At 38.4% G+C, this 27602-nt stretch overlaps 2 protein-coding genes across 3 annotated transcripts in view; one reads left to right on the forward strand and one right to left on the reverse strand.

The window, feature by feature from the left end:
• Positions 1-27570, reverse strand: LOC309659936 (uncharacterized protein C3orf85). Its single transcript, XM_082460238.1, has 4 exons — positions 25951-27570; positions 25798-25850; positions 13203-13336; positions 1-11664 (listed from the first exon to the last, which is right to left on the reverse strand). The coding sequence occupies exons 2-4, from the start codon at positions 25844-25846 to the stop codon at positions 11575-11577; spliced, it is 273 nt and encodes a 90-aa protein (XP_082316364.1). The 5' UTR covers positions 25847-25850; positions 25951-27570; the 3' UTR covers positions 1-11574.
• The window catches only part of MORC1 (MORC family CW-type zinc finger 1), a 363536-nt gene that overhangs the window by 125899 nt on the left and 210035 nt on the right, over positions 1-27602 (forward strand). For both annotated transcript variants that reach the window (XM_082460154.1, XM_082460155.1), the window contains one exon: positions 16527-16656. In XM_082460154.1, coding sequence (XP_082316280.1) covers positions 16527-16656 — 130 coding nt within the window. The remainder of the gene's footprint in view (positions 1-16526; positions 16657-27602) is intronic.

Raw genomic sequence — 27602 nt, forward strand, 5'->3', positions numbered from 1 at the left:
AGCCAGCACCAGTGGTATGCTGGGGACCAGCTCAAACCAACTATGAGCTGATGATATGTTTCTCCTCCCAATTTGGAGGTTAGTAACATCATAGCAGCAGCTTAAAACTGGTCATGGTGGGAGTATTTACACCATGGAAATCAGCAAACACTACCCAGAAATGTTTTTCTTCCTGGAGAGCCAGTGTAGTGGCATATCTAGACAAAATGTAAGTGTGTTCTAGTAGCTGGACTAGACCATGCAGAAGGAAGGAGAAACTGAGAGGAGGATTGCGGGCATGGAAACCTCCATCACCCTGTCTGTTGAGAAGTTTTAGAGGCATGTTCTCCCTCTAGTTCTCACAGTAAATATTAAGTACATGTCCATGACTCCTTAATTTGTGGAACACAGAGATCCTGACCTTCGTATCATTCAATCTGGTGCCATATATAGCATTTTGAATTTGGCTCAATTCCAAAGTGCTTCTGGTAGGATGAGAATGAGCAACCCCATTAGGAAAAGAATAAGCTAAGAAAAAGAGAGTCTAAACACTGAAAATAATTCTGTGTTACATTAAACTCTAACATCTGCCATGCCTAAGGCAAGATAAGATTTCTATTAAAAATTACTGTTACATTTACTCCAGTCATACAGAAGGCTCCCAGCAAACTTCACATCATGATTTTCATCACCACCATCAACACATCAGCAGCAGCAGCAGCAGCAGAAAGCTCATTTATTGAGCAGTTACCCTAAGCCAAGCCCTATTCTAGCAATCCAATCATTATTTTATTAAGTGGTTACCATGTGCCAGGCTTGTGCTAAATTAGTGGTTCTCGGTTTTCTTGGTCTCAGGACCGCTTTACACTCTTAGAAATTGTTTAAGGCCTCAAAGAAACTTTGTTTATGTGAGGTATAGCCATTGATATTTACTATATTAGTACATTAGAATAGATATTTATTAATTCTCTTAACAGTAATAATATAAATTCATTACACGTTAACATAAAACATATTTTTATGTGAAAAACTTTTTTCCAAAGCAAAATAAAGTTAGTGAGAAGAGAGTCATTGTTTTATAATCTTGCAAATCTCTTTAATAGAAGGCAGCTGGATTTTCTCATGTCTGCTTCCTCATTCTATCTACTGCAATATCTCTCACCGTCTAGTTTCTGGAAAATTCCATCCTGCACTCATGTGAGAATGAGATAAAAAAGGCAAATAGTGTCCTAGTATTTTTACTAAAATAGTTTTGACCTCATGACCCCACCCTGCCAGAGTCTTGGGGATCCCTTAGGAGTCCCCAGACCATGCTTTAAAAACTTCTGTACTAAACTGAATATGTAAGAGTGGAGTCAAACTTCTCCCACCCTCACAGAACTTACATTGCAAGTGTCATTCTCTTATATGCCGTATTTAAGCTCACAACAACCCTATGAAATGGCTGCTTTATTGCTTCCATGTCCCACATGAGGAAACTGAGGACCCGAGAAAATATAATATTGAGGTACTATTGGCAGAATTCAAAATGGCAGAGCTGGCACTCGATCCAGAGATGATGCTCGTATCTACTACATAACCTGCTTCCTAAAGCACGACACAAAGAGTGAATTTCTTACCCACTTTTCAAAAGTTCCACCTAGGTAAGAAAGTGTAATCATCTTTTGAAGAGATCCTTTACAGGACAACTCCCAATCCAGGGTATTCTGTCACAACTGAAAGTATTATCCCAAGGCAGGCCTTTCTTTTTTGGAATGATTGCAAGCGGTTGGGATGGCTGATGTACTCTCAGAATTTGGAAGTGGAGGAGAAGAATGTGTATGGGAGACCTGGCCGGGAAACTGCAGTCTTTGAACCAAGCCCAGCTGTACTGAGAGTTAAAATAGGAAAAGGTTGTTTGTTGTTTCCAGTCAGCCAGAAGAGTGAGCTGCCATGGCCCACAGGACTCTCTACTTCCCCAAAGATTCATTCCTGGCTGCAGAGATATGGTGACACAAGTTAATAGCTTTTCTCTGGTGAGATCAGACAATAGATCTGGGTGCTACCTATCACTGTACTTATGGGGAATAATGAATTACAGACGTCATTATTGTCAGATGACCCAGCGATGAAACAGAAAATAACTGTGACATCATCGTAATTTATTGAAAAAAAATCCTCAGGAGTTTTATAAATAAAACTCTCTTTACATATAATCTCTACTTTCTACTACCTCACTACCATGTAATGAGCTTCTTAGGTATAACTACCATAGAATTCTTTCAAGAATTACAAGGTCTGTGAGACTTCCTTGGTGGCGCAGTGGTTAAAGAATCCGCCTGCCAATGCAGGGGACTCTTGTTCGATCCCTGGTCCAGGAAGATCCCACATGCCTCAGAGCAACTAAGCCCATGTGCCACAACTACTGAGCCTGCATGCCACAACTACTGAAGCACGCACGCCAAGAGCCCATGCTCTGCAACAAGAGAAGCCACTGCAATGAGAAGCCCGTGCACTGCAATGAAGAGTAGCCCCGCTCACCGCAACCAGAGAAAGCCCACGCGCAGCAACAAAGACCCAACGCAGCCAAAATAAATAAAATTAATTAATTAATTTTAAAAAACCCCAAACCTTCAATGGCTCTTATTACACGCAAGATGAAGTCTGAAAAGTCTTTGGTGATTTGCCTCTGACTCATTTTTTCCAGCCTCTCTCATCCTTGGCCACTCCTCCAAGAGCACTGTTGTCATTCTACAGTGACTCTGCTTTCTCTTGCACAGGCTGGAAAGTCCAATCCCTAATTTTCACCCCATAATCTCCTTACCTATCTTCAAGACTTAATTTAGGGAGCACATTTTCTGTAAAGCTTACATCAGTTAAAAAAGCTGAGTTTATTTATTCATTTAACAGAGAATTCATTGAGTGCCTATGTTATGCCAGAAACTGCTCTAGGGGTTGGGGGTGCTGCTGTCATCAAGGGAGAGACCAAATTCTTATTCTCAATATTACAGAATAGTGTCGGGGAAATGGGTAGACAAAGGGACTTTCATATAATAAAGGAATATGTAATAATAAGTAAATTATAAGTAAATAAATAAACAAGAGCAAAAAAAATAAGAGGATTTCATATGATGCTACAAAAAATAATAAGAAATAAAAAGGCAACATAACAGAGACTAGGGGAGAGTTAAGTGTGGCAGTGTGTTAGGCAGAACTATGAGACCCCAAAGATGTCCACACTGTAATCCTGGGAATCTGTGATCATGTTATCTTACATGGCAAAAGGGATGTTGCAGATGTGATTAAGATTAAGAACGTTGATATGGGGAGATTATGCTGGATTATTCAGGTGCATCCAGTCTAATCACAAGTCCTTAAAAAGGGAGAACATTTCCCAGCTCTGGTCAAAGTGTGAGGGGAGAAGAGAGAGAGAGCTCTAGAGAGAGAGAATGATGATGAATAAAGGGGGAAAGGATGCAACATTGCTAGGTTTGAGGATGGAAGAAAGGGACCATGAGCCAAGGATTTCCTAGAATCTGGGAAAGACAAGGAAACAGATTCTCACCAAGATTGTTCCGAAAGAAACACAGCCCTGCTGATATTTGACACCTGTGAGATGGGTGTTGGACTTCTGACCTACTGAACTGTAAGATTATAAATTCATATTGTTGGAATATTACTCAGCCATAAAAAGCAACAAATTGAGTTATCACTTCGTTATTTGTAGTGAGATGGATGGACCTAGAGTCTGTCATACAGAGTGAAGTAAGTCAGAAAGAGAAAAACAATACCGTATGCTAACACATATATATGGAATCTAAAAAAAAAAAATGGTTCTGAAGAACCTAGGGGCAGGACAGGAATAAAGACGCAGATGTAGAGAATGGACTTGAGGATACGGGGAGGGGGAAGGGTAAGCTGGGACAAAGTGAGAGAGTGGCATGGACATATATACACTACCAAATGTAAAATAGATAGCCAGTGGGAAGCAGCCGCATAGCACAGGGAGATCAGCTTGGTGCTTTGTGACCACCTAGAGGGGTGGGATAGGGAGGGTGGGAGGGAGGGAGACGCAAGAGGGAGGGGATATGGGAATATATGTATATGTATAGCTGATTCACTTTGTTATACAGCAGAAACTAACACACCATTGTAAAGCAGTTATACTGCAATAAAGATGTTAAAAAATAAATTCATACTGTTGAAGCCTCTACGTCTGTAAACTAATGCAGTTAGCTACTTAAGACCAGTTGGTCAGGGATGCTTTCACTGAGGAGGAACACTTGAGCTTAGATCTAAATGATAAGAAGAAGCCAACGTTGTGAACCTCATGGGAAAAAGAATCCAGGCAGAGGGAAGTGTAAGTCTCTGAGGTTGGAGCAGACTTGGCATGCTTTACAATAATGGTGAAGGCCAGTGTGACTGGAACATGTCATGAGTGGGAGCCCAGGATGAGATCAGAGGTACAGGCAGACACCAGGCCATCGAGAGCCTTTTGCTGCTATAACTACCGCTGTGGCACTTTCATCACCCCAGCTTACACATAAGGAGACCCCTCATTACACTTGAGTCCCTTGAGATCCTTAACAGCAGGGACTGCTCCCATTCATCTCTGACACTCAGCACAAAGTAGTTGTAGTGGTTCAAACATAGCAAGTCACAAATGTATAGCTGTGGGGTCAATGTTTGAGATTCTTTAGAAAAACAGAACAATAGTAAGATTAATCTCTGTTGTTTTGGAAATACCCACACTTGGGAGCCCCCTGAGTTTTAATTTCTTCCTGCTTGTCATCATTTGGGTAACCATTTTATGGTACATTAAGGGAAAATGATCTATGTTGGTCTGTGAACTACAAAGCAGAAATTCAGGTTATAAAATTGTTGACTGGGGTCCTTAGCGGAAATGTTTTCAACACTGTTATCATAATCAGGTATATTTATAGCTTAAAAAAGAAAGTATCCCTTGTGTGTTTATAAGATGAAGAATTTTCCTAATAGTTAAATCTATTTTGGAAAACAAAGTGGAGATACGTGCATTCCATTAGTGCAAGCAAGAATTTGTAGAAAGCCTATTTTGTGCCAGAAGCTCATCTCGTGCAAGCCCTGCTCCACCCCACTGAGGCCGGTGCACTTATCATTCCTGTTTCACAGATGGCAAACTCAGCCACAGCGGGGATAAGTGACATGACCAAGGAGACAATGCTAGCCAAGGAACCATGACCCCAGGCCTCTGGCTCCAGACTACATTCTTAAATACCAGACTACATCCTTCCCATCCCTCAAGGAAGAGGCAGAACTAGGAGTTAAACTTTAAGCCTCTCAGGAAAAATGTCAGAGAGCTGTGTATGGTAAATTTAAAGGTTTCTAAAATTTCAACTATACTACAAGTCATTTTTTTCCTCTCTGTAGTTACTGCCTGGATTAAAGATCATCAAAGAACCCCTTTTAAAATATACTTCTGATGGAGCAAAAGAGGGTAGGCCTAAGAAGGCGTACCTTTCCTGAAACTGTCTGCTAAAAAATAATTAGCTTGTTTTGTAACATTATGATCAGAAGGAGAAAATGCAGCTGCTTTTGTCACTGTGATGGATGGCATAAAATATTTTGAATTTAGATAATTTATTTTATTTTTTATTTTTACATTTGAAGCTGCCATCCAAGACAATTCCAATTTGTGATGTAATCTCCAAAGATTTGTTTTTTGTCTCTAATTTTAAGGAGTCTGGCAATATCTCTGCTTCAGATGGGTAGTTTATATATTTAACCAGTCAATGCTAAATTACTTCCAATAAAATTCATTCAGGCTGCCGCTATCATTGAAGATTTTATATATATATATATATATATTCTCTGCTGGTTCAGTTGCCTAAGATGTCCTAGATCAGTTTGAAGAAAATAAATAGCATAAGTAAAATCAACACATGAAAATAAATAACTTCATTTTTAATTTGTTCTATATGTACAGTACTCCCATTCCTTAGTTATTCTATTTAAATTATAATGAATTGGCACAGGAGGATGGATGTCTTTTGAGATTGGGTCTGCTGTGTGGATGAAACTAAAGGCTAGAAATGAAAAAAAATGTTATTGAGTTCTTACTCAGTTCTCTTATTGATTCACTGGATAAATTATATTGCATCTTATTTGTTTGTCCGGCCACTGATACAAGAAGGTGCCTTAGTTCGTTTGTGCTGCTATAACAGAACACCATAAACAATGGAAATTTATTTCCCATGGTTCTGGAGCCTGGGAAGTTTAAAATCAAGGTGCCAGTAGATTTGGTGTCTGGTGAGAGCCTGCTTCTTGGATCCTAGATGGCCATCTTGCTATGTCCTCACATAGCAGAAAGGGAAAGGGAGATCTCGAGGGTCTTTTTCATAAGGGCACTAATCCCATTCATGAAAGTTCCACTCTCTGACCTCATCACCTCAAAGTTCCCACCTCCAAACCCATTACACTGGGGATTAGAATACAACATATGAATTTTGGGGGAGTCACAAACGTTCAGTCTATAGCAAAGGCTAACAGGAAACTCTTGTGAATACTACTTACCTCCCTGATAGTCATCTTCTTAACAGTAGCAACTGATTCATCAAATTTTCACTGCATACCAGGCACCGTCCTGGATATTGGTGGAGTTGCAAAGACAAATCTCATGAAAATCTTGATCTTAAAACACTTATACTACAATAGTGTAATAGTATATATTTATACTATAATAATATTAGTATAAGTATATACTATAAGTATAAAATATAGTATCATAGAAAAGCTGTCATTATAGTGATGGCATATACATGTTATTCTTACGTGTCCTTTGAAACCTAAATCTAAAGCTATCTCCTCAGTGAAGCTTTCCCTGACACCCCCAGGCTGAGTAAGCTGTCTATCCTCTGTGCACACATGATTTGTAAATTGAGTTTCTGTAATTCATCTGTATTAATACAGTGGATACTTATCTCTCTTCCTGAATTTAAAGCTCTGTGGAGAAGGGAGTGTGTCTCAGTCCTCTGTACCTCTACCTTGACTAGGCCAAAGAAAGATGGCCATGGTGTTTGTTAAATAAGTAAATAAATGAATCAATAAATGATGCAAAGTAGCAAGAGTATTTGAGGAGAGTAGAGGAAATAATAGGAGAGGGGCCAGATCATGGGGAGCTTTGAGTTCTGGGCAACAGAATTCAGGAGCAAAATTGTGATACAGCGAAAAGGGCATGAACTGTCATGAAACCTTTGGCAAGGTAAGAATAATAGCTAACTTTTTTTTTTTTTAGAATAGCTGACTTTTATTGAGTGTTTATTTACATGCCAGGCAGTGTTCTAAGTGCTTTATGTATATCATTTTAAGTATTCCTCACATTAAGTAAGTCCAATTATTCCCATACTACAGAAGAGGAAACAGGCCCAGAGACGTAATTAATTCCACAAGATGGCATAGCTAGCAATGGTGAAGCCAGTATTTAAATGTAGACATTCTAATTACTATTTTAGAGCTACCTCTAGTTAGCTCTATCTGGGGAATATATCTAAGCCTTATTTTTTTTCTTTAAGATGGGATCTGCAGGACCTATCTTATCAGAATGTTATCATAATTTAATAAAGTATATAAACTGTCTAGTATAGTACACAGCAAAGTCTATGTCAATAAAAAAACATGTTACTTCCTACCCTCTTCATCAGTCAAAAGTTTTAAAACAACAACAGGTTTTTGAGCAGGATATATAACAATATTAGAACCATGCTTCTCATGAATTGCACTGAGGAACACTTGGAATTATTTCCTTGGACCAGTTTAGCATTGGAACATCCACTGGGAAACTATGAAACAGAATTACAGGAATACTAGAGGGTAGAGTGTCCAAGAGACCGTTAAAAGGGTCAGTCTGATCTTTGGCATATTTGTTGACTGGTTCTATAAAAATGCAGGAAAACTTAACAGATACTGTTTATGTAATAAGAGCGAAGTTGGTGAGCCTCAAATTTGCACTGAAGTCTCAGGGAAGTCTGAATTTAGTGGGAATATCATTATCAGTCAATTCCACTTAAATACTGTGCCTATTTAATCAATCAGACAAAGAGGGAAAATCAACATGGTTCCCTTTAGACCTTAAAATGAAAACCTTCTACTTAGAAGAATTCAGAGTCACCACAGCAGTTATGTTCTTAATGCTGCAGTAGAACATGTAAACACCCAGCCATGGTGATCATGTAGAGGCTCAGGAAGTGAGGAAAAGTGTCATCTCTGGTCCTCTCTATTTTTCCTAATATTGTCCAGATTGCTTTAGTTTGTTCTGGTCTCTTAAAAATGTTGAAAGAGTCTTCAGTCTTTAAAAAGGCAGATTTTACGTACAATTTATAAATTAGATACAGACATAAAGGACTCCCCCACCCCTACCAAAAAAAAAAAAATCACTATGTCAATTCACATACCACTGGGAAAATAATCAGTTAAAGTGAGTCAGCCAGATAATTGGTACCTCAATATGATCAATATCTTTAAGCCCTGAATTCAGAGTTCTTGTAGTCTAAGGCAATTTTGTATGCAGATGCTAAATATGTATTACCTGGGTTTTCTTAAATCCTATCTGTACAACTGAATACTCACCTCTTCCTGCTCAGCTATGTGGCAGTTAACTACTAGATTTCTACATAAATTATTTTAGGTGGACCTAGGTTGTTTTTGTTTTGTTTGTTCATTTTCTGACATCCTGTTAATTTCTAAAAATTTCTTAAAATTGTTTAGACAAGAAACCGCCTTTCCATGCTTGTTTGATCAGATAACAACCGAATTGCAGAATTGCTTCTTAGTGTTATCTAAATCAAAATCAACTTGGCAGCTAACTTATAATTTCCCATTATTACTGCCCCACAAGCCACCAAGCTTCTTTCTCGTGGTGTACTGAATAAAATGAATGGATGAAAGTCTTCTTCTTTTTTTTCGCACCATATGTTGCTCCAATCACAGCTCAGTGAGTGTGTGTGTGTGAATGTGTGTAGACAATCTAAATAACTTAAAATAGGTTGTAGTAGTTAATTTTATGTGTCAACTCAGCTGGGCCACTCTGCCCAGATATGTGGTCAAACATAATACTGGGTGTTTCAGCAAGGGTGTTTTTGGATGAGATTAACACTTAAATTGGTGGACTTTGAGTAAAGCAGATTGCCCTCCATAATGTGGGTAGGCCTCATCCAATCAGTTGAAGGCCTGAATAGAACAACAGGCCGACGTGTTCTGAGCAAGAGGGAATTCTACCAGCACATGGCCTGAGGACTTAGACTGCAAGATTGGCTCTTCCATGATTTTCTAGCCCAATGGCCTTTAGACCTGAATTGCAACGTTGGTTCTTTTCTTGTCTCCAGTCTGCTAACCTACCCTGTAGTTTTGGACTTGCCAGCATCTGTAAACATGAGTCAGTTCTTTAAAATAATTCTCTTTATATTTATATACACATTCTATTGATTCCAACTTTCTGGGAAACCCTGACCAATACATAGGCATTCTCTAATTTTTTATTAAACAATCAAGGAGTAGAACTTTGTGGTAGCAAAATGTATATTATTGTTGTCAAATTTGTTTCTTAGTGCAAAACCAAATGATTCATTTTCTTTCTTTTGTCCATTTGGTTGTGTTTTCATTTAAAAATCTATGTTTATATGTATTAGAGATGAATAACAGTTAACACAATAAATTATGTATTAGCCTCAGATTTCTCACTGAGAATACCTCTAAGGGATGGGATAAGAAATGCAGAATATTGAGTAGCTGCTGGTGCCCTTTTGGAGAAGAAAGTGCTGGGCCAGAGTCTATACAGTGCAGCTTCTTGGCATCTGATTTTTGTTGCTGAAAAAGTGCTTAAGACTGTTTTAAGACCACATAAGACCAACTATGGTCTTGTGGGAGATGCTTCTATTTACCAAAAGAAATCCCTGCAGAGACCAATTGACCTAGGTATACAGAGAAATAGACTTCTGAAGGCAAAAAGTCCACTTATCTGTGATTACGGGGGGCAGTCTTGGTGACTGGGTGTATCATCTCTCAGTACTTCTCAAGCTAGAGTACTGAAGTATTCCATGGATATATGGGAAACTATAGGATAAATGTAGTCCAGTTTTCTGTAGAGTCAATTTTTCAGCTTTATTGGAAAGATTAATAAAAGCACATGGCCAGTAAGTTTAAAATGTTATTTCTTTCAGTTTTTTACAGCTACAGAAAGTTTATTAGTGGTTACTAGGGGCTGGGGCATGGGGGGGATGGGGAGTGACTGATAACGGGTGTGAGATTTCTTTAAAATTATTTCATAGTGAAACAAACATAAATATATTGCGGACCAGAATGCAAAACTTGCACAAATTTTACAAAATTGCTAAGGAAGACTTACAGATACATGGCTAATCATCATCTATTTCCCAGTATGAGTTAAGATTTTATTCTCTATTGCCCACAGCAGTACAGCTTTTTTTTTTTTTAACTTATTTATTTTACTTATTTACTTTTGGCTGCATTGGGTCTTCATTGCTGCATGTGGGCTTTCTCTAGTCGTGGCGAGCAGGGGCTACTCTTGGTTGTGGTGTGCGGGCTTCTTGTTGCGGTAGCTTCTTTTGTTGCGGAGCACGGGATCTAGGCACATGGGTTTCAGTAGTTGTGGCGCACCGGCTTAGTTGCTCTAGGGCATGTGGGATCTTCCTGGACCAGGGCTCGAACCCGTGTCTCCTGCATTGGCAGGCAGATTCTTAACAACTGTGCCACCAGGGAAGTCCAGCAGTACAGCGTTGATTAAAAACACTTTCAAAAATATGGTCTTGCAATAGACTGGCTTTAGGAAATGACAAGTATTGAAGAAAAGAGGAGAGGATGAGCTCCATTTGAGAGATCCCATTTCCTTCCTTGAATTAAAAGTGAACTAACTCTCCCAAAGAAGAGGCAAGAGAAAGCGGGAGCTACGAACAGAGAGTTTTTTTTTCTTTTTGGACAGTTTTTTGTTGTTGTTGTTGTTGTTTTGGCTGCATTGGGTTTTCGTTGCTGTGCCCAGGCTTTCTCTAGTTGCGGTGAGCGGGGGCTACTCTTAGTGAGTGTGCAGGCTTCTCATTGCTGTGGCTTCTCTTATTGCGGAGCATGGGCTCTAGGCGTGCAGGCTTCAGTAGTTGTGGCATACAGACTCTAGAGCAGAGGCTCAGTAGTTGTGGCACACGGGCTTAGTTGCTCTGCGGCATGTGGGATCTTCCCGGACCAGGGCTCGAACCCGTGTCCCCTGCATTGGCAGGCAGATTCTTAACCACTGCACCACCCGGGAAGTCCAGACAGACAGTTTTAATGACACTACTGTTTTGTTTTATAGTTCCTTTTCCCATGAAAGCCCCTTTTTGGTAAATGTTATTACTACAGTCTCTATTTTAGTTCTCATTTTAAGAGCTACCATTTATTGAGAACTTCTAATTCTAGGTCTATATGTGGATTTTCATATTTACTCCTTTCAACAGCTCCATGAGGCAGACATAATAAATAACCTAGTAGACGGTATGGATTTGCCCTCAGGTCTCCAAAGCTGGTTGTTTGGGTACGTAGCCACTTTTTGGCTCCCTCTATTCTTGCTATCCTGGTTTAACCAGCAAAGCACATTTACTGGGCAGTAGACGTGTCAAGGGTGAAAGTATTCACATTCAGATAATACTGTGCTGTTGTTTTCAAAGCAGTCCATGTTTCATGAGCCTGCAACAAAAGGAAGCTCAAATCACGATCTCTGAGTATTTAGAACACATGTTGCATCAATTATTCTGATTATCATGCAGGTATTCTCAAAAGACTGAGAGAAATACAGTGGAAGAATAATACGGAGTAAGGTTTGGTTTTCACACTTTTAGTGACCTGTTTACTTCAGTGCTCAAATGTTTTGCAGTATGTGCGGGGCCACAGTATGAACAAAAGTAGCAGGGTCTTGTTACATTATGGTATCTGTCAGTTGATTACAACAATGGTCTACAATTATAGGCAGGAGTGTACTTGAAAATTTCAATATTCCATAAAGAAGACACAGTCTACCAGCTTATGTAATTATTTAATTTGCCGAATAAACAAATGTCTTGTTTTAATACTTCTACATGATGCCTGTTGGAGAAAAACAGGTATAAAACTAAATGCATTATTCAAGCTGGTGGTTTTCATCAACAAATGCTAAGCAGAAACTGATCCTAGTGGATGAGCTAAAACCCAGCCAAGCAGAATAAGGATAGAACCCAGGCCCCAGAAGAACAAGGACTTCAATTTCTTTATGACATTACACAACCCTCATGCCTGGTGATAGTGAGAGCCTGATACAGGTGAAAAGAAAGAAAAATAAGTGAAGGAATTAATTAATTTATTAATTGTACATTTTTCTTTTCTCAGTTGCTAAATTGTAGAGAGAAATCATGAATAATTGAAATTCTCAGATAATTCAGCAATTTCATTTGACCCGGAGTTTCAATGTCATCTTCCGTCAAAAAGGTAAGCATGAAATAAAACTGGCTAATGAAAGTTTCTTCTTTATTTCTCTTGGGGTGAGAATATAAGTAAATAGGAAAATGTACAAGAAGCAAGCAAATGAAGGAATGACATTAAAGGCTTAGATAATTATCATGGAGGAAAATTAGTTACTGAACAGGTAAGGGGGAACTGAAATGTGATCATGGTCCATCCATCTACCTACCCAAACGTGTAATAATTAATTCACTGAAACTTGAGAATAATGACCTTGATGGATAAGACAAGCACCTTATCTTTGTAGTCTAGCTAGGGAGATTACGTACACAAGACAAATAATTCCAGGGTGACATTTGAGAGCTATTCACATGTGAACAGCCTGCAAAGGGGAGAGAAAAAGGAAGGACAAATGCCTTCCTGGGAAGAAGGAAAAAGCTTCAGAAAGGAGGGACATTTGATCTTAATCTTGAAAGAGGAGGTGGAATTTACCAGACGAAAGCCACTTCATGGAGAGGGAAGAGCAGGTGTAGGTCAGGGCAGCTAGAGAGAAAAAAATAGGAATTGGGCTGGTGGTATGTTAATGCCCGCTGAAGCCATGCCTATTTAAAAAGAGAGACGGTGAGTACGTATAACTGAATCACTCTGTTGTACACCTGAAACTAACACAACATTGTTAATCAACTGTACTCCAATATAAAATAAAAAGTTTAAAAAATAAAAAAATTAAATTAAAAGAAATAAAATGAAAAGAGAGATGGTAAAAAGCCATTTGTTTCTAATGCAAATACCTGATCAGCCAGTGTGTTTCGCCATGTATTCAGACTGTGATCTGGGTTCCAGTAATCCTGAAAATATATGTGTCTTTTGAGATGTAGGAACTGGTTTGATGGGTCCTCCAATAAAAATGGTGCTCCCAGCGCTCCTGTAATTGAGTCCAAAAGCACAGCATCTCTTAAGGCAATGTTTTACATTTCAGTGTTTCCTCTTAAAGAAACTGTGTCCTTTTAAAGCAGCTGTGGTCTTTGGGAGGATGGACAACTGAGAAAGAAACTCTGGAAAAGCTATGCCCTGTGGGAGAAGGCTGCTCTTCAGTCCTTTGGCATCATTGTACTGTCACAACCCTATGTGACCTGCATATCGTACAGCATGAAAACCAGTGCCGTGTGGTGGTGGAGAAGATTTTCAGTGTTTCTGTTCACGCATGGGAGCCTGCAGACTTATATTCAAATTTCAGCTCTGTCACTTTTTTAGGCAAGTTGCTTAGTTTCTCTGAGCTCTAGATTTCTTGTCTGTAAAGGGTACAATAATAATAAAAACAATAATAACACAGTAGGACAATAACAGCCTTACTATAAGGATTGGATACGTTAATAGATATAAACCACTTGGTTCAAACTTGGAAGTCTACAATCTTATTCTTGCTTTCCTAGCCTTCCAAAATAGAACATATCTTTCATTTTGAAGTAGACTGACCCAAATCTGACACTGTAGTTAAAATTGTTAGCATTGATAGAGCCTTCTTTAAATCAAACAGGCTTGCATTTTCTATCTTCTTTCCACTCTAGAATTAAGAAAAAAACTAATTTTTAAAACCCATACTTCTTTAGGATCTTGAAATTTTAACAGTCTATATTGTGCTTTCATTCTTAAAAAAACTGCAATCATGTTCAGAGTTGTAACTTGAATCAATATAAAGGAAGAACATACTCCTGACTTACTCATGATAATATAATCTGTTCATTGCTTGTGATAAAGAAGCATTTATTAAGAATCAGATTGTAAGTAATGTTACATTAGACACTCTACATCTTCATCATCTACAAGCCTTCATTGACCAGTAATGTCTATAGATCAGGGTTACAGTGAGTTTGCTATAAGATATGAAACCTCCCTTCTATAGGAGAGGGGATGGAGGGTCCAAGATACAAAATAAAACAAGGCAACACAGGATTTGCTTGTGCTAAGGGAGCTTAGGAGAAGGTGTTGATATGAAGCATTGGAGCACTGGAGCACAAGCAGACATTTTCATGGTCAGGGAAATTGCTTAGCCTATTCCTTGAAGAAAAGAATATATTTAGCATAATGGGAGAAGGGGCAAGTCTTTTAATTTGAAGCTGAAAGAATGATGTGAACAAAGGTATGACATTAGGAATCTAAAGACCAATGTCTGAAAACAATGGTTAGAGGTGGCTGGATTAGAGTTTCAAATAAATAAATAAATAAATAAATAAATAAATAAATAAATAAATAAAATTAGTTAACATTTATTGAGCATTATGCTGAATGTTTTACCTGAATTACCTTGTTTAATACTCACAACAAACCTAAGAAGTGGTACTGTCTACTTTATTATGTAGACAAGGAAACTAAGGCACAGAAAAGTTACATAATATGTTCAAGGCTACAGAGCTAGTGGGAAGGGGAGATGGAATTCACTCTTCAGAGCCACTGCACTATATTATTACTAAGAGAGAGGAATGCTTAGGGCCAGATAACAGTAACAATAATTATAAAAATATTTTGTATTTACAGAAAAAAGGAAATAATCATTCTTTACACAGTCCTTATGATCTAATGGTTTCCCAAGCTTGGCCTTGAGCTCTAAGCAGCACTCTAGTTATCAGCTCTATTATTTCTAGCTTAATTTGTCAATCAACTAAGCTCTAGTTCTAAACAGATATTGAAAATGATAGCCTCGGGCTTCCGTGGTGGCGCAGTGGTTGAGAATCTGCCTGTCAATGCAGGGCACACAGGTTCGAGCCCTGGTCTGGGAAGATCCCACATGCCGCGGAGCAACTGGACCCGTGAGCCACAACTACTGAGCCTGCGCGTCTGGAGCCCGTGCTCCGCAACAAGAGAGGCCGCGACAGTGAGAGGCCCGCGCACCGCGATGAAGAGTGGCCCCCGCTTGCCGCAACTAGAGAAAGCCCTCGCACAGAAACGAAGACCCAACACAGCCAAAAATAAATAAATAAAGGAGTTCCTTTAAAAAAAAAAAAGAAGGAATGAACTCTTAAGGTTATACAAATTTTGTGCCATAAGACCTCCACTTGCCTCACCCTAGTTCCTACTCTGATAATCATCACTGCATGGAAAGACAAGCAATAAATAATCCTTGCCACTAAGGAACTCACATTATATTCAGAGTTTTAAAATAATTATAAGATATATTGTGACTAGATATCTGAAGGGGGAGTGATTAATTCCAATATTGGCAGGAAGCCGTCACAGAGAAGTTGGTTTTGAGTTAACCTTCGAAGGATGTAAAGTTTCCACAGCCAGGCGGAAGGGAGTGGAAGCAAAGAGCATACATGTCAGGCTGAAGAAGCTTGGAGAGCCGAGGAACAGAGGAGCAGAGTAAGGCACATGTTCAGTGACCCTCGCTTTGCCAATGTGATTGAAAGGTAGGGGTGTTTGTGGTGTAGATGTGTCAGAGATAATGTTGGAAAGATAAGCTGGAGCTCCATTCGGAAGGATTATTGCCATCATACCAAGGAGTTTGGACTTTATAAATAATTATCATTTCTGAACAGGAAAAATGACAGGATAGATATACTTTTAAAATTGTTGTTTTATTGTGATAAAATATACATAACATAAAACTTACCATTGGAACCATTTTTCTGGGGTTTTATCTTGTTCCCTCATCTGGTACATAGCCCTCTGCCTTTTCGTCTTGTCTATCTTTCTATGAATGTGGTTTTTGTTCCACGGGCTGCAGGATTGTAGTTCTTCTTGCTTCTCTGAACCATTTTTTATTGTACAATTCAGTGGCATCAAATATATTCACAGTGCTGTGCAACCATCACCACTATCTCCAGACTTCATCATCCCCAGTAGAAATTCTGTACCCTTTAAACAATAACTCCCATTACCCTCTCCCCCAGGCCCTTGTAACCACCATTTACTTTCTGTCTCTATGAATTTGCTTATTCTAGGTACCACAAGGAAGAGGAGCCGTGCAACCTTGGTCCTTTTGTGTCTGACTTACTTCACTTAGCATAACGTCTTCATGGTTTACACATGTTGTAGCGTAGGACAGCATTTCATTTCTTTCTAAGGCTGAATAATATTGTGTACGTGATGCCAACATTTTGTTTATCTATTCACAGATTAACCTTTGCAAAGTCCTTTGTCAGTGCTGTGGAGGACAGGTGGTAAAAGGAAGAGAGCAGAGTGAGAGATACAAAGTCGGATGCTCTTCGAATAGTCCAGATGAGAGATTAGTAGGACCAGAATCAGGTAAGTGACAGCAGGAATGGGAAGACAGGATTGATTTGGAGAGAACAGGAAACTCTCATTCATTTGAGCTGATTTCTGTTGATGAACCAGCATCAAAATTTTGGTTTTACCTGGGATGTGTTAATAGGTGACTTTTCAAATTTCTCTTCATTCTTTTTGAAGAAAATGTGTTAGTTACAGTGTTACATGTTTAATGTAGATTTTTTTCTGTTAAAAAAAGGGAAACAAAGGTAGTGGCTAGGCAAGTAGACCCAATACCATCAATATCTAATAAATATTTCTAAAAAAACTATGTTTAGAATATAATTTACAGCCACATAAGAAATTACAGTAATTGCTTAAAATAGTGCTACTTGGAATCACCCAAAAGTAAAACCAATATTCTGTACCATAATTATCCTGGTGCATTGTACAATAACTAAGAAAAAAATGCTATTCATAAATCTTGGCAGAGAGGCATGCTTTAAAATATAAGCCATAGCTATTTTAAGCTCTAATAATTCTGTCTTTGTAAATCTTCCATCTCTTTGCTCATGGAAAATGTTCCATCTCTTCTTTCCCCCTACCTCCCAGAACAAAGTTCCTACCTCAGCATTATGCGCCCAACAGGCACCCAATAAATATTAATTGGTGGTGATAATAACATCACCCATGAGAGAGACAGAAAGCAGTATTTATTATCCTACTTCACAAATGAGAAAATTGATACACAGAGATGAAATGACTCACTCAAGGTCACATAGTAAGTCAGTGGCAGGGCTGGAAATAAAATGGAAGTAATATAGAAGGGCATGCTATTATCCTCTCTGCTTGAGAAATTTCCCCCCCCCCCCTTTTTCATTCTGCCTGATCAACCTTGAAAGTTAGTGAGAGCAAGATCAGAGTTTTGTGTTTGTAAGCCTAGATAGTACTGCTGGGGATTGAAACTGAACCCTGAGTTTTATTATTCTTTCGGTTTTTAAATATGTTATGTGTGTGTGTGTGTGTGTGTGTGTGTGTGTGTGTGTGTGTGTGTGTTTTAATGTAGACAGTATCAGCCAGGTTAGTTTTAAACTTAATAATCATAAGCTGTAAAAAAAATCTTCCTCTCTTCCTTTCCAACTCCCTACATACCCTCCTTGCTTTCATGCTGTATCACAGTCAGTTTTAATAGGACCTGTCAAGCTTCATCCTATTATCTAAACATTTCTGGAATATCCTCTGCAGAAAAGTCTGTATGGCAGAAATAAGGCAGACACTTAACAGTGTGGAGAGGTTTGAGATCACAGCTCTCCCTGTGCAAGCCCAGAAGGATCAGAGATCCAGAGTCACTTCTTACTCCTGCATCTCCATTTTATGCTCTGTAAAACAAGGCTGGATCATATGATCTCTTTCAGCTCTAATATTTTGAACTGGAATATATTCATAACAAATAGGTCCTTAACTAAAAATTTCTTTCTCTGTATGGTATTATATCATTGGAAGCGTACAGAATATGCTAAGTGGGCACAGCCCCTACTACTGTCAAGGAATTTACATGCTGAGACTTATTTCTGTCCGAACTGAGACAGACAGAAATAAGTGAAAGGGAAGTCAAAATAGGCCTGGCCAATAATTAAAGCAAAACAAATAAAAATGTATTCCCATTAGGCACAAAGAGATGGGTGCCCATCGCGGGCTGATAGGCAGTGTGGAAGTAAGGGAAACTATATAATTAGAAGTGGAAAGACTTCCTATATTGCCATCGCCCAGGGGAGGTTGAAAAAGAGTCTTTAAATTTGATAATGGAGAAATGACTGAATAGTCTATATACTATGCTCATGACCGTGAAATGGTCTATATACTATACTCATAACCGTTCCTACTTGTGGTAGGAACCTAGACACTGAAAAGATCAGAAAGCCTGATGTGCAACTTTAGACGCAGAATGAAAGGGCAGAGTCTGATGGCAGATTCCTTTTTCTCCCATGCAGAGGAGTCTCATTTAGAGCTCCCTCTTGGTAAATCCGAGAGACATAACTTGGCATGTCCAGCTCATTCTTCCTTTTTCTTCTTGAGAGTGAGCTGCCCTTTCTCAGAACTTGCTGTTCTGGTTCTGCAACCTGAAATCGTATATGAAATTCGCCCAATTCTGGGGTCCCGTCACCTGGCCCTGTACGTACTTATACTATGCTACATTTTCCTAGTTAGCCTCTCAGTGATAAAGGAAATGGGTTGCTTTACATAATCAACTCTGGTTTATTTCTCAACTTGATCAAAACCAGGACTCAGAAGGGGAGTGTTGTGTGTCAGAAGGTGTCAGAGAATCCAACAGGTGTGTTGTCACAGAGCCTCACTAAGAAACAGGGAAAAAAAAATTTAAAAAAGAGCATAAACCAGGGCACTCAGCTAGCAGGAGCTTGTCATACCTGGATGGCTGCAACTGTAAACTCCTTCCCTCATGTAACCTTCAATGTCTATGAAGGATTCGATGGGGGCAAAAGACACTAAAAGTCTGGCAGATTCAAAGGATAGGCCCTCATCTAGCTATTTCCCTTAGGTGCTGGGTGATACTGAAGTTTGTACTGGAGATGGAGATCAGCAGTACAGTCATGCCACAAACTCAAAAATACTTAGGAATGGGATTCTGCAAATAAAGCACTTAGCACTCAGTATAAGCAAGTAAAGAATAATATTTATTATTTACTATTTTGTTGGACTGAGTCTCCGTCCCTGTCCTTAAAATGTTTATGTCTTTAAAAAAAGATGAAATAAGTGCCCAGGCAATTATGTGTGCTTATAAATTAAGTACTAAAATAAAGTATAAATGGTCACTAGTAATTAAGTACAAAAAAGGATGGGGAGAAAAGGATATACAGATGTCTTGGAAATATGATAAAATTTTCAAAGATCTCTCTAATTGTAGGAGAAATTTTATAATTTTGTGAGAGATTAAAATACGCATGTTTAGGTTCATATTTTTTGGACTTGAATATTCTCTGCGTTGTAAAGAATTTTCTTTACAGATAATGAAATTGTTATTTTTTCCTTCCCACTCTAAACTTTAGTCACTGACCCAAAACTTTGTGGCAGAAGATTGAAGAGTTGTATTTTAGTATAATAGATTCTCTCACTTGGCTGCAATTCACATAAAGTTGAGAGAGAGAGAGGAGAAATTTGGATTGTGAGGGAAAACTGAAGAAGAAAAAAAAAGGATGAAGGAGAACAGAGAAATCAAGAAAAGAAAGCAAAGGAAGGAGAGATGGAAGAAGGGAGGTTACAAAGGTTACAAAAGGTGAAAAACCATGGGGAAAGGGGCAGGGCAAATAGGGGAAGTATAGGCAGAAAACAAAGAGGGTTGATGGAAGCGAACTGGAAAAAAAGAGGTGCTGAACTACAGGACCAGCTTACAAATCCCCATGATTTTATTAAACTGTCTGTTAATAAAACACTTCGAAACTGAACTTTTAACTCGGGGACTTCGACTTTATTGACGTTACCATTGCCAATGTGTCGAGTACTTTGAAAAGCAAACAGAAACTGGTATTACCTGAGTTTAACTTCAATCTGTTTTAACCCGCTCTCAGTGCAGTAACATACACCCACATATGTACTCACACGCATGGCCACGTAATTCCCTGGGGCATAGTTTTGACGCTGGCAGGTTTTTTATTAGCTCTGAATTTTGTGGACAGAGACATCTGTGACTCACAAAAGGCAGCATTTTATATGATTCAATGAATGGTGACTCCTTCTGTGTCACTGCCTATGTGTGTGTGGATGGGATTCCCAACCCTAGAGCCATGACCAATGGTGGCACGTGGGTAGGAAAACAGTTTTTCTACAACATCAAGAGTGCTCAATGAATCTAGTCACCGGCAGTGGCATTTTGTTCTCCCACCAAGTTATTTTGCAGTTTACTCTCACTACCCACCTCTTTGAGAGCATCAATCAATCTTAAGCCAAAGTGAGTACGTAAAATTAAGAACAAAATCTTTTTTTGTTGTTGTTTTTTTATATAGTTCCCATCTGGTTAGGTAATACCTTTCAAAATTGAGTTCTTTTTTTTTTTATTTGGTTGTGTCAGGTCTTAGTTGCGGCGGGCGGGCTCCTTAGCTGTGTCATGCAAACTCTTAGTCGCGGCATGCATGTGGCATCTAGTTCCCCGATCAGGGATCGAACCCGGCTCCCCTGCCTTGGGAGCACGGAGTCCTATCCACTGCTCCACCAGGGAAGTCCCAAGAACAAAATCTTATATAATAAACTAAAACTATATCAGGGAATACAGGCTCTCCAAGGAAGTGGAGGGCTGCAGTGATGACTGAGAAAGTCCATTCCTTCTATGCAGAGAAGAAGGCAAAGGGAAGGATCGGAGGTGCTGACAGTGTTGTGGGGAAGAAAATATGAGCTTAAAAGCTCTTGTCAAAAACAAACAAACAAACAAAAACAAACAAAAAACCTTTCAAGACAAATAGGACTTGGTTACTAACTCTGGTTTGAAAAACAAGAGCTGGAACTATGCTAGAGAAACAGGCCAAAGGCAGTTTATTTCTTCCCCTGTCTAAAACCAGAAGGCATACTTGTACTTTATGGATAGATCTGACCATAAGCCAACAATATGGGCATGAACCCTCAAATTGTTTCATGGATGGGTCAACCCCAAGGACTGCTTTACTTACTCAGTGAAGCACTTTCCAAATATGTGCATTGTCCATATTTCCTCTTTATGAGAAATAGGGCTGTTTCATTTTTAAAAGTGCCCTGTTACAATACTACAAAGCTATGGTAATCAAAACAGCATGGTATTGGCATAAAAACAGACATATGAGAATAGAGAGCCCAGAAATAAACCCACACACCTTCAGTCAATTAATCTTCGACAAAGGAGGCAGGAATATACAGCGGAAAAAAGACAGTCTCTTCAGCAAGGGGTGTTGGGAAAGCTGGATAGCCACATGTAAATCAATGAGGTTAGTACATTCCCTCATACCATACACAAAAAATAATCTCAAAATGGTTTAAATACTTAAATATAAGACATGACACCATAAAACTCCTAGAAGAGAACATAGGCAAGACATTCTCTGACATAAATCGTAGCAATGTTTTCTTGGTCAGTCTCCCAAGGCAAAAGAAATAAAAGCAAAAATAAACAAATGAGACCTAATTAAACTTAAAAGCTTTTGCATAGCAAAGGAAACCATAAACAAAATGAAAAGTCAACCTACGGATTGGGAGAAAATATTTGCGAACAATGCAACCAACAAGGGCTTAATTTCCAAAATATACAAACAGCTCATACAACTCAATATCAACCAAACAACCCAATCAAAAAATGGACAGAAGACCTAAATAGATATGTCTCCAAAGAAGACATAGAGATGGCCGACAGTCACGTGAAAAGATGCTCAACATTGCTAATTATTAGAGAAATGCACATCAAAGCTACAATGAGGTATCACCTCACACCAGTTAGAATAGCCATCATCAAAATGTCTACAAATAACAAATGCTGCAGAGGGTGTGGAGAAAAGGGAACCTTCCTACACTGTTGGCGGGAATGTAAATTGGTGCAGCCACTATGGAGAACAGTATGGAGGTTCCTTAAAAAACTAAAAATAGAATTACTCTATGATCCAGCAATCCCACTCCTGGGCATATATCCAGAAAAGATGAAAACTCTAATTTGAAATGATACATGCAACCCAATGTTCATACAATAGCCAAGACATGGAAGAAACCTAAGTTTCCATCAATGAATGGATAAAGAAGATGTGGTACATACATACAATGGAATATTACTCAGCCATAAAAAAGAATGAAATAATGCCATCTGCAGCAACATGGATGGACCTAGAGATTATCGTACTAAGTGAAGCAAGTCAGACAAAGACAAATATATGATATCACTTATTTGTGGAATCTAAAAAATGATACATGTGAACTTATTTACAAAACAGAAATAGATTCACAGACATAGAAAACAATCTTATGGTTACCAAAGGGGGAAAGGGGGAGAGAGAAATTAAGAGTTTTGGATTAACAGATACACAGTACTACATATAATGTAGATAACCAACAAGGACTTACTGTATAACACAGGGAACTATATTCAATATCTTGTAATAAACTATAATGGAAAAAAAATCTGAATTTGAATCACTTTGCTATACACCTGAAACTAACACAACATTGTAAATCAACTATACTTCAAAAAAATTAAAAATTAAAATAAAAGTGCCCTGTTGAGGTGGAACAAGTTGGGTTTGGGACTTTTCTTTAAATCAGTACAACTAGGAACGGTTCTTGATTATGTCCTGGTTTGGCTCTATTTTCTCAGATAAAATCACCCAGCTCCCTAACTTCTGACCTTTTCTTGTGGGACCAATGGCTACCATATTGGCTCTATTACTTTTCCTGTGGAACCAATGGCTACCATATTGGCTCTATTACTTTTCCTGTGGAACCAATGGCTACCATATTGGCTATATTACGTTTTTGGGAGGAGGTCTTGTTGTGTGCTCTGCTGCCTATCTGATGCCTGCATATACCATACCCGGCACTGCAGTGACAGAGGGGACAGTTTGTGTGGCAGAAAGAAGAGTTTTGTTCTCAGAAGACCTGGATGTAGAATTTAGATGTAAATCTGGCATTGATCTTTTTTTTAAAAATTTAATTAATTTATTTATTTATTTTTGGCTGCATTGGGTCTTCATTGCTGCACGTGGGCTTTCTCTAGTTGCAGCAAGCCAGGCTACTCTTCATTGCGGTGTGTGGGCTTCTCACTGCAGTGGCTTCTCTTGTTGTGGAGCACAGGCTCTAGGCTCATGAGCTTCAGTAGTTGTGGCATGCGGGCTCAGTAGTTGTGGCTCACGGGCTCTAGAGCACAGGCTCAGTAGTTGTGGCGCTCAGGCTTAGTTGCTCTGCGCATGTGGGATCTTCCTGGACCAGGGCTCGAACCTGTGTCCCCTGCATTGGCAGGTGGATTCTTAGCCACTGTGCCACCAGGGAAGTCCCTGGCATCGACCATTGACTGACTGTGTAGCTTGGTCATTTAACTACTCTAAGCCTCAGTTTCCTCTTTGTATGAGACTCATAACACCTATTTTCAGAGTGATTATGAGAGTTGGACTAATGTAACATATGGAAAGGCCCTGACACATAATAAAGATTTAAAATAGTAATACTACTATTTGATGTCTTATAGGAGAAGGCAATTCTGGACCTAAATGCTAAAGAGAGGATTTTTGTTTTGTTTTTTAATCAAATCATGACACTTACACTTCTAATTGTCTGACCAGGGAATCAGCCCCAATGTGTATAAGTTCATATTTTGAGAAAATCAGTAAAATAATTTGGGGACTCTGCTCATAAATTTAATTACTTGAGTAGGCTCTTCATCATTTTTGGCTTCAGCATTACCACTAGGGAAATGGATAATGAGATCTTTTCCCTACTTACTTCAAATTAAGTTCTAGACAAAAGTAATTTATTAGACAACTAATCTGTAACAGAGAAAACATTTTTAAATAATAAAAATGAACTTTTAAAAATTGTTGTTTTCTTATGGCAAGCAGAAGGGCTCCAGGGAAGTGCAGATGAATAGGCTACATTCTTAAATGAAAAAGGAGGCGGGGAGTGGGTGGGGAAAGAAAAAAGTTGGTTCAAACTATTATTTCCTACTTTAGAGCTATGTGATTTAGAAAATGTCAGTTAAACTAGTTTTTAGTGTAACAAATGAATCTGGTTCTAAAGACTGCAGTCCCCTCCTCCTGTAAGCAGTAAAGGATTCTTTCCTGAGATCTGAAGGGTTAATCCAGCAGTGTAAACCTCCCTCTGTCCTTGGATTCTGATCCTCAACTTGTTCTTTCATGAACTTCAACTACCTAATTTTACTTACTTACTTATTTATTTATCAATCAAGTAAAGTTAGTCAAACCAGTCGTCTTTATAGGTAGACATATTTTCATCTCAGCTGGAGTTAAAGTTAATTCCAACTTGTTTTTAAAGAAAGTCAATGAAAGTCAGTTTACAGAACCATTTTCCTTTTGGCCGGTATTTTTGACTCTGCAGTGTTCACAGGTGAATGTGGACCAACTGTAGTGCTTTTACCCTTGTGATCATCCACTATCACCCACTCTAAAGTCAGCTGCATGGATGAGAATTTAAGGCAAAGCATTGTACTGATGGTTTATAACCAGCCCCTGACTTCCGTTTACAGTTGCTCCTCAGACATGCTCTTAAACTGAGCCAGCCTCACTTACTTCAGCTGGATGTGTGGGCTGTAACTGGGTGTGACTGTATTTGCCTTGATGATAACTGCTTAATAATAACTTGGCTAAAATTTGCTAAATCATTTGTTTAAACATGTCCTAAATGCAAAGTGCAATATAGATGATTAAAACTCTTTGTTAAAATTATTCATATGCTTAGGAATAAAGGGCTAATCATATACACACGTATATATGTGTACACACATATCTAGATTCATACTCTAAATATATATCTATATCTATTTATGTGTGTGTATCTCAAGCGGAATACATATTTCTTTTGCTTGGGTCTCAAGCTTGTCATAAAAGTAGAAATTTATTCTGATTTAAGCACCTTCATCAGAAGTATTTATAAATTATAAAGATTTAAGCATGAAAATAATTTACACCTTTGTAAGTATTTGCAGTTTTGGATACAAAATGACCTCTCAGTTCAATTCAGATATAAGCCACTGAGTTACTGGGTCACTTTGGCAGCAAATCATCTGGCCTTTGGTGACTTCTTCAGCACTTCTCTGAGCTACAGCTTGCCTAAAAGGTTAATGAATTCACACTCTGAGTCCCTTGAGGTTTCCACATAATTGTATCATGTAAGTATTACAGTTTATAAAAGACATTGAAAATTTTTCTTTGTTCAAGGAACACTTCTTTGGAAGTAGCAGTTAAATAGACTTCTTAGCAACAATAACATGTTAATACATAATTAGGAATAGAATGATCACACATACAATTAACACTAACATGTCCAAAACCACAGCATGACACAATAGTTTGGTTTCCCTAATGCTTTAGAATTGGCCTATGAACAAAACATGTTTGTTCATTTCTTTAAAAAGTCAAAAGGGGTTATCAATCCACCTAACAGTTGTAAAAGACATGGTAAAAAAAAAAAAAAGAAATAGGCTCTTACCTATAAGCACTGTTGAACACAGGGCCACTTGAAGCATTTTATAGGCCATGATCCTGTTTTGGAAAGAAAAGGTTTATTTATTTTATTTTAGACTGAGCAGAGCTTTAGGGCATATGGGGTACTTTCCAGGAATATGAAGCATTTGCTGCGTACCTGGAGGCCCTATGAGCTGAGACAAGTCAGAGAGGCTGCTGCATGAGACGGCCTTTTTATATAACTCCTACCTTTTTACCCTTTGGACTTTTTGAACTGACTTTTTACAGGCTGTTCTTATATGGGCTGTGTATTTACTTACTAATTTTACCATCCACACAGACTAATGTAATGTTAGAAAACGTACCAAAACAAAACAAAAAAGGTGAAAAAACTGGATCACCTACACATCGCTGTGGGGATAGAAAATGGTACAGTCATGTTGGAAAACAGTTTAGCAGTTTCTTACAAATCTGAGCGTACAACTAACCATACAACCCAGCAACTGCACCACTAGGGATTTATCTCAGTGAAATGAAAACTTATGTTCTTACGGAAACCTGTATAAGAACGTTCACAGCAGCTTTATTAGTAATAGGCAAAAACTGGAAACAACCCAGATGTCCTTAACAGATGAATGTGAAATACATTGAGGTACATCTACACCATGGATTACTACTCAGCAATAATAATATAATAAAAATTATCGATAGACACAACAACTTGGATGAATCTCTAGGGAATTATGAAGAGTAAAAATAGCCAACCTCAACTGGTTACTTCCTGTATGATTCCATTTATATAACCTTCTTGATATGACAAAATTATAGATGAAGAAAGTTTTAGTATTTATTAGGGATTAGGGATGGAGGCGGGTGGGTGTGGTTATAAAAGGGCAATACATGGGACTCTTGTGGTGGTGGAACTATTCTGTATCTTGACTGGTGGTGGATTTGTGAACATAAACATGATACAATTGTATCATCTTCTTAGATTCCACATATAAGTGATACAAATGAACTGATTTACAAAACAGAAACAGACTCACAGACTTCGAAAACAAATTTTTTGTAAAGATTTTTTTTTTTTGATGTGGACCATTTTTAAAGTCTTTATTGAATTTGTTACAATATTGCTTCTGTTTTATGTTTCGGTTTTTTGGCTGTGAGGCATGTGGGATCTTAGCTCCCTGACCAGGGATCAAACCTGTACCCCCTGCACTGGAAGGTGAAGTCTTAACCACTGGACCGCCAGGGAAGTCCCCCAAAACAAATTTATGGTTACCAAAGGGAAAGGTGGGGAGGAGGGATAAATTAGGAGTTTGTGATTAACATATACACACCACTATATATAAAACAGATAATCAACAAGGACCTACTGTATAGCACAGGGAACTATACTCAATATTCTGTAATAACCTATACGGGAAAAGAATTTGAAAAAGAATGGATATATGTATATGTATAACTGAATCACTTTGCCCTACACTTGAAACTAAAACACACACACACACACACACACACACACACACACACACGATAAAATTGCATAGAACTAAATACACCTCTCTCCATCTCTCTTACACACACACACACACAAATGAGTACATATAAGACTGAGGAAATCTGAATAGGATTAGTAGATATATCAATGTCAACATCCTGGTTGTGATATTGCACTGCATTATAGTTTTGTAAAACATTACCACTGGGGGAAGCTCAGTGAAGGTCACATGGGATTTCTCTGTATTATTTCTTACAAGTACGAATGCTTCTACAGATCTAAAAATAAAAAGTTTAATTAAAAACAAAGGAATGTTTAACTGAGTGGTA

The sequence above is a fragment of the Balaenoptera physalus genome, assembly GCF_965194825.1.
Source record: "Balaenoptera physalus genome assembly, chromosome: 4".
Taxonomy (NCBI): Eukaryota; Metazoa; Chordata; class Mammalia; order Artiodactyla; family Balaenopteridae; genus Balaenoptera; species Balaenoptera physalus.